The sequence below is a fragment of the Trichechus manatus genome, unplaced genomic scaffold (assembly GCF_000243295.1).
Source record: "Trichechus manatus latirostris isolate Lorelei unplaced genomic scaffold, TriManLat1.0 scaffold00038, whole genome shotgun sequence".
Lineage (NCBI taxonomy): Eukaryota > Metazoa > Chordata > Mammalia > Sirenia > Trichechidae > Trichechus > Trichechus manatus.
The window spans coordinates 6161562-6169567 of NW_004443974.1; the positions used below are offsets into that span (position 1 = coordinate 6161562).

Genomic DNA, 8006 nt, shown 5'->3' on the forward strand with positions numbered 1-8006 from the left:
CTTTAAGAACTTAGGTGCGCCTGACTCAAGTTATGCTCCTTAGAGACAAGTAAGGCGAGACTTCGTCTCACATACTTGCCATGTTATCACAAGGGATCAGTCCCTGGAGAAGGACATCATTACTTGGTAAAGTAGAGGGTCAGTGAAAGAGACGAGGACCCTCAACAAGATGGACTGACACAGTGGCTGCAACAATGAGCTCAAGCATAACGACTGTGAGGATGGTGTAGGACCGGGCAGTGTTTCATTCTGTTGTACAGAGGGTCGCTATGAGTCGGAACCGACTCGATGGCACTTAACAACAACAACTTAGGGTTTTCTGGGTTGTAATCTTTATGGAAGAAGATTGCCAGGTCTTTCTCCAGCAGAGCCACTGGGTGGGTATAAACTGCCAACCTTTCAGTTAGCAGCTGATTGCTTAATTGTTGCACCACCAAGGCTCCTTGGCAGGAGGCGTGGTTAACCCCACTAAACAGACGAGGAGCCCAGCTCAGAGGCAGGAGTAACTTGTCCAAAACCACCCAGTAAGTTGGTAACAGGGCATAGCATCGAACCCAGGTCTGACTGTTTCCAAAACGCCTTCCAGTCTACACTGTGCTGCCGAGAGTGCCCTGAATTCCCACCTTGCGAAGACAACTTCTGGCTTTTCTTTTGGTCTTCTGGCCACCATTTATTTGGGTATTTCCTGCGCACCAAGCCCTCCGCTAAGCACTTTTCAGGAACAATCTCATTTCATCCTCACAGCAAACCTTCAAGGCAGGCATGTTCGTAGATGAGAAAATGAGGCCCAGAGAGCTGTGAGACTACTTGCCCAAGGTCTCAGAGCAGAGGCAGCAGAGTGCCAAAGCCGTACTGCCTCCCTGCTAACCGTCTGGGGAACTAATATTTCCTTGCAGCTTTTCTGAGATGTTCAGAATCTCTTCTTCCCCAGCACTGATGACACCCGCAGTGACTTGGGCATAGCTGTGGCCTGTGCAGGCCTGCCCCTCTCTACCCCCACTGTGAGCAGGCCCCAGGCCAGCCAGGGCTTTGAGCTTTTCTCCATGCTGTGGGGCTGCCCAATCTATGGCCTTAAGGCAAGAAGGAAACAGCAGCCGGAGGCCTTGAACCTGCACTTGGCATGCCTACTTCGCCCTCCCAGGAGCTCCGTTTACCAAGGGTGGGGAAGAAACTCTTCCCCTTTTGCCCAAATCCCTGAGAGTAAACCTATTACTTTTATGTCCCCAGATTTATATTTCTTTATTCATCCATTCAGCAAATATTTTTTAGATACTTTGTAAAATGCTGGATCTGTGTCGAGCCCTGAAAACCAGAAGTGACTTGGACCTGGCTGCCCCAGGCTGGTGGGGGTGACCATGATGGATTTCATAACAGGAAACGCACAGGCTGTGGAGCGTGGTGGGAGGGCACCGACCTCGGCCTGGGGCAGGGAAGCCTGACACTGAGGCAGGACCCGTGGGGTGGGAAGACGGCCAGGAGGGCGCTGGGCTCAGGCCACACACATTCACAAGGGGCCTCAAGTTTGCACTGTGCATGTGCTCTTGAGACAGAACTGAAAGAAGACCATGTTCGTCAGACAACTCTAAATTTGCACCCCCTTTCCTGACCACGTTGCCTTTAGTGCACTGGGAATTTATATATTTTTTAAAGAAATCCTGGAGTTCACTTACATTATGTTTGGTCATTTGTATTAAAAGCAATTTGTCAAAAGTAAATGCTACGGAATTGACCTGATGGCAACTAGCAACAATAAATGTTTAAAATATACTGCAATTTTTAATCATCTTATTTAAGCCTCTTCTTATTTGTTAATATACACGAAGTCCCAGAAATGCAAAGTGCCCTGGGCCTCTCTTGAGCTTTGAGAGGTTCTGCACCTGAATCAGGTCCTAAAAGGGTGTTCCCCTCCGAGGAAAGCACACAGGCACTCATGAGCGTGCTCATGTGGCAACTGCCATGTATCAGGGTGGCTGCGCATTATTTAGTGTAGGTGAGTGGAGAAGGGAAACGTGCCTGGAAAGCTGGCACATCCTTGGCACCCTGAATTCCAAGCTAAGGAGCTGGGAGCCTTTTAGGGAAGGTTTTTTTCAGCAGGGGAATCCACGGTCAGATGTGGGGTTTCTCTTACAGCAAGTTCCTTTCCTTCACTCTACGGAATCTAGTTCTTCTAGTGGTTGGTGAGGTTCATTGGGTGGTGGGGAGGTAGGGATGCAGGAGGCAGCAAGGACATTTCTGAAGCTTCAGACCAGAATAAAGAAATCTTCGTGCCCTGGTGGCAGACAGGCCTAAAACTGAAGAGTGCCTTTGGGCAAGATTTGCTGCTGGATCTCAGTTCTCTCTGTCCCCCAGCACTGGGCACAGTGCCCGGTACAGGATTGGGCTTGTTGATTCATTCATTCAGTCAAAAGATATCAACTGAGCACTATGTGCCAGACACTCTTTAAAGCACTGGGAATACAACAGTGAACAAGCAGACAAGGCTCTTGGTCTCATTGGTGCTTACGGTCTGGATGGGGGAGACAAATATTATCTAAGGCAACACATAAATAAACAAGAAAATTTCAGAGTGATATATGCTATGAAGAAAATGAAATAAAGATGAGGTAGAATGACTGGGAGTGGAGGCAGTTAGATTAGGGTCACTGAGGAAGTGACATTTAAGTTAAGACTGGATGCCAAGAAGTGGGTGCTCAGGGAATGTTTGTTAATGGCAACTGAGGCAAGTCAGAACGCAACAGGCTTATTCTAGACTTTATCTGGCAAAGCAGTTATTGGGTTATCTACTGTGTGCCAGGTCCAGTGGCCGATAAAGCAGATGTGGTCCCTGCATCAAGCAAGCTTACAGTCTAGTGGGGGATAAAGACCTTTAAACAAGAAAATATGCAAATAAGTGTAGTTTCATAAATTGTAATAAATGCTAGGGTGTCATGAGAAAGAAAAAGGAGTGAACGCCTTTAGTCTGGGTGGTTGGAGTGTGAAGGAAGCTTCTACTCCTTGGAGAACATAATAACCTCACCTTTTAGGGAGCACACTGGATTTTCAGACATTTTTTAAGATGAACTTTTTTATTTTAGAACCGCTTTGGATTTACAGAATTATTGTGAAGACAGTACAAAGTTCCTAATATACTCCACAGCTAGTTTCCCCGTTATTAACAACTTACATAAGTGTGGCACATTTGTCACAATTAATGAACCAATATTGACCATTATTATTAACAAAAGTCTATACTTTATTCAGATATCCTCAGCCTTTGCCTAATGCCCATTTTCTGCTCCAGGAACACATCCAGCATGCCACATTACACTGAGTTACCATGTCTCCTTAGACTACTGTTGGCTGTGACAGTTTCTTAGACTTTTCTTATTTTTGATGACAGTTTTGAAGAGTACTGGTCAGGTATTTTTGGAGCCCTGGTGGTGCAGTTGTTAAGAGCTCAGCTGCTAACCAAAAGGTCAGCAGTTCGGATCCACCAGTCGCTCCTTGGAAACCCTATGGGGCAGTTCTACTCTGTCCTATATGGTCGCTATGAGTCAGAATCGACTCGACAGCAAGGAGTTTTTTGGTCAGGTATTTTGTAGGATGTCCCTCAGGTGGGATTTGTCCAATGTTTTTCTCATGATCTACTGGGGCTATGTTTTGGGGAGGAAGACCCCAGAGGTAAAATGACATTCTCATCACATCATATCAAGGATACATACTATCAACATGATTTATCATGGTTGATGTTGACCTAGATCACCTGACTGAGGTAGTGCTTGTCCTATTTCTCTACTGTAAAGTTACTTTCTTTTTCCTCCTTTCCACAACGTACTTTTGGGAAAGAAGTCACTGTCTTAGCCCATACTTAAGGAGTGGGGAGTTATGCTCCAACTTCTTGAAGGCAAAGTATCTATATAAATTATTCGGAATTCTTACACAGGGCGATTTGTCTATTTTCCTACTCTCTGATTTTCGTCCATTTTTAGCAATATTTTTCTGCTGGGTCTTTTTATTTTTTTTAAGTTCAAGAACCCTGTTGGTGTTTCTAGAAACCTAGAAATATTTTACTTCAATTAATAAAATGCATAAAATTGCCAAAGCATTAAATTAGGAGGTAGAAAAAATCCAATAATTATTTTAATTTTTTCTATTGTCAGTATGCATCAATGAAATAAGATCTGGGAAATACCAAAAAGCAGAAGCAAGCACCTGCTTAGTCCCACTGCTCAGAGCTGATCATTGTTCATATTTCAATTTATTATCTTTCACTTTTCTTCTGTGCACAGTTTTTACACAGATTATACTGTCTTTGTAATTTTAGACCCTGCCTCTACTCCCTCCCTTTTGTTTTTTTGGCATATTATCATATCAAAAACATTTCCCCTGTGTTGTTATACAGACTTCATAACCATTATTTTCAACAGCTACTAAATACCCCTTCACGTGGCTTATCATTTCCTCCTGAACTTAGTATGATGCCTGACACGTTGTCAGTGTTGACAAATTATTTGTTAAGTGTGAATGAATATAAAACAAATTAATCATTCCCTTGTTTTTAGAAATGTAGGTTATTTTCTGTTTTCTTGATTGGAAATAGTTCTCAAATGGACAATCCCCTTAGGATAGTGTCCCAGAGTGGAATTACTGGGCCAAAGGGGACCAAAAACTTCTAAAGATAAATGATGCAAACCAAGAAGATTTCCCTTTCCCCTCTGTACCACCAGTAATTGTGCAAGGGTAATAATTTACAATTGATTAAAGAGTTTGTAGGGTGTTTTTTCCCCATCTTTTTCTCCTCCCCTTTCCCCTTCCCCTCCTGCCAAAAAGGGGGAAAATCATCTGAGAAGGTGAAGATGTTCTCAGACAATCATATTAACATATTCCAACAATCGCAATTTGCAAAATAGTAATCACAACTCCCGGGATCTGGGAGGCATTAATCAAAGCTGCAGGTTTAATTCCATTTTAAATATTGATGAAATCTGCCTCAGCAGCCTCACCCTGGCTTGGCAGGGCCAGGGGAGGCCCTACGCACAGGGGAGGTGGAGGGAGGGGTAGTGAGCAGCTGCAGGGAGGGGAGGCTTCTGTGATTCAAATTGGTGGCTGTGCAGCCAGGTAGAGTGAAAGGGGTAGTGAAGAGGGCTGTTAAGTCCATTGCTGTCAATTTGTAACAATCAGGGAGGGGCCTGAAGACTGGTTCAGCACAATAACCCCAGTTTGTCTGGTTTCAGGGGTTACCACTGAAGAGGTTGCAGCTGCACTGATTCGAATAGCCTGGAGACTTCAGAACTGTAATTATCAACCAGGCTGCTCACAGTGTGGCAAAAGTGGGCTTCACCAGCACTTAACTCCTTGTGTGCTGACACACCAGCGCCACTCTCCCCACAGTCACCTCCCCACCCAGGGTTCCGCAGCCACATGGAGATTCTCAGGCAGCCTCCACAGGGGAAACTGAGGCCCACTGGCTGGTTAGGGCAGTCCTCAGAGGCCAGGCAGCGAGGCTTTTTTCCTTAGGTGACATATAAAGAAAGAGTAGGGGGAAGGGGAGGTTTTCTATGGGGGAGCCTCTGCACCTGGCACCACATCTTCCCTGAGGTGGGAAGGGTCAGGCCGTAGAGCCTGATGAGCCTTGGTTTGAATAACATCCGCAGGGACACAGGACACGGCTCCTCCCCTCTGTAAAATTGGGGTAATATCCTCTACCCACTGGCCTTTTGCAAAGATTGACAAGATTCAGTGTTTGCAAAGCACCAAGCACACAGTAGGTTGTCAACAAGCATCCATCTCCTGATGCTGGGTCTGGTGCCAGCCACACCCAGCCTTTCACAGAAGAGGAAGGAGCCCCTGATCAAGGGCATCTGATTCAGAGGATGGGCTTTGTATTGGCCCTCTGAATTTCCTGTCTTGGGGAATGTCCTTGTTCTCTAGCTTCTGCCATTTGTGTGGGTAGTCCAAGACATCTCTTGGGCTGGAAGCCTTGGGCTAGGGGCGGGGTAAGAAGAGGCGGCAAGAGCTGGGGAATGCTGCTTGTGGGCAGGGGTTTGAGCTAGCTCTCTTCGCATCCCCAGGGTGGGCAGGCAGGGAAGGCAGGCAGGCAGATAGGCAGGTGTGGTACAGAGAAAAGCACATGCATGGGCTTAGCTGGTAGTACTGGTGAATGAAGTGTGTGTATATGACTCCGTGAAATTTTCCCTCGTATCCATGAAGGGATGTGCACAAGAACATGTATCCCAGAATTATTCATGACAGCAGGAATTTAGAGGCAACCTAGGTACCTACTACTGGGAAGATGGATAGTACAATATGACAGAAGCCCCTTCATAGAATATTAAGGAGCAGTAAGAAGCAAAGAACTAGATGTACATGCAGGGCAGGAATAGATCTTGAAAATGTAGTGTTGAATGAAAAAAAGACACAATGAAATTCACAGCACAATGCCATTTATGAAAATTAAAAACACATTCACACACAAAACAACAGTACATATTTTACAGAGCTACGTGTATTTTAAGGATATATATCCCACCATTAGAGTGGGTCCCTATGGTGGTGGGGGAGGGGCTGGGTGTGGGTTTGAGGGGCTAAAGGGAAAAAATAAAAATAAATCCGCAGAGGGGCCTTGTGCAGAGAGATGGTGTGCTATGGACTGAAGAGTGTGACGCACTCAGCTCTGGATTTGAGGTTTAAAAAACAGCTTGGGTTTTGTAGCCAGACAATCCTGGGCTCGCCCACATACTAACCCTGTGGCTGTGGACAAGCAACCTCTCTGAGACTCTGTTTTTTCATCTGTAAAATGGTGGGAGTGACTGCTGCTTGTCAGCTGGTCATGAGGAATAAATTAAGTGCAATGAGTGTGTTTAGGGCTTTCACGGAACACCAGTTCCTGCTGCTCTTCTTCTCCATTCCCCACTGAAAGGATCTGAGTAAATAGAGGGTATCAGCCCCCCGCCCTGGGGAGACCACGAGTTCTTTGAAGGAGGCTCTCCAAAATGGAGAGCCCAGAAAGCAAGCTAAAATCTGAAAGCTCTGTCTCATGGCACTACCCCGCAAGACTGTTCGGGGTGCTGTTTGTGGTATGTCAGAACAGACAAGTGCCCAAGTTGGGGCTGCTCTCTGACCATCTGTCAGGGACAGTCCTGCTCAGGGTGGCCAGTTGACCTCATGCTTACCCCCCATCTGCCGCATCTACAAACTACTATTCTGAGTTGTTTCCCCTAGATTAGACACTTACTGGCAACTAAGGGGTTTGGTTTTAGTGAAAGGTCTGTTCCTTCCCAACACAGAGCTAAACAAACTGGTCACCAAAGCCATCACCCCATGCTGGCATATACCCCAGTCCCGAGACCCCACCCAGGGGCTCCCAGGGCAGGGAAGGCCCCAGAGAGCACCAGGCATGACAGGCTCTTCCTCTTCCCTTGCAGATGATGACGAGCATGAGTGGATCATCCGGACCTGTCGGAAGGGCTAGAATGAGACTATGGGTCACAGGCCCAAGCTGTGAGCTCTGCAGCCACTTCCACCAGGCATTTCCATCTGCACCACTGCGACTGGCTGGCCCCAGGGAGCAGGCTGTCCTTCTTTTTAGTGCCTTTTGACTCAGAAATAAAGGTTTTCTGTAGTCAGTAGCCCCAAGTGTACTCTCCTTGGAAAAATGTTTCTCAGAGTGGGGATCCTCATTTAAACCGCATCAGAATCACCTGGGGATCTGCACTTCCAGAGATTTATGTCTATGAAACGTTGGGAACCATCACCTTATAGATATAGGTAATTTCATGAGCAACTGACATGTGCAGGCACTGTGTGTGCATTATCTCTGCTCCTCACAAGGGAGGGCTTAGCATCACTTTTTACAGATGGGGAATCTGAGGTTCAGAGAAATTGGTTGATTGATTGATTGATCTCCCCAAGGTCATACTGCACTTGAATCCAAGTCCCTCTGAGGACACAGCCTATCTGTTTTTTACTACATCCAGTTGCCTGCCTTACCAATCTTGGTCTCACAGGGCAGCAGGACCTGATGACTG

At 46.2% G+C, this 8006-nt stretch overlaps 1 protein-coding gene across 2 annotated transcripts in view; it reads left to right on the forward strand.

Moving 5' to 3' along the window:
• MORN5 (MORN repeat containing 5) overlaps nt 1-7489 on the forward strand; it is a 36861-nt gene extending 29372 nt beyond the window's left edge. Inside the window, exon 5 of one of the 2 annotated variants that reach the window (XM_004375623.1) lies at nt 7404-7473. In XM_004375623.1, coding sequence (XP_004375680.1) covers nt 7404-7450 — 47 coding nt within the window. In that variant the 3' untranslated portion in view covers nt 7451-7473. Of the gene's footprint in view, nt 1-7403 lie in introns of both variants that reach the window. The other variant, XM_012555401.1, reaches the window with a different exon arrangement.
• The last annotated feature ends 517 nt before the right edge of the window (nt 7490-8006 follow it).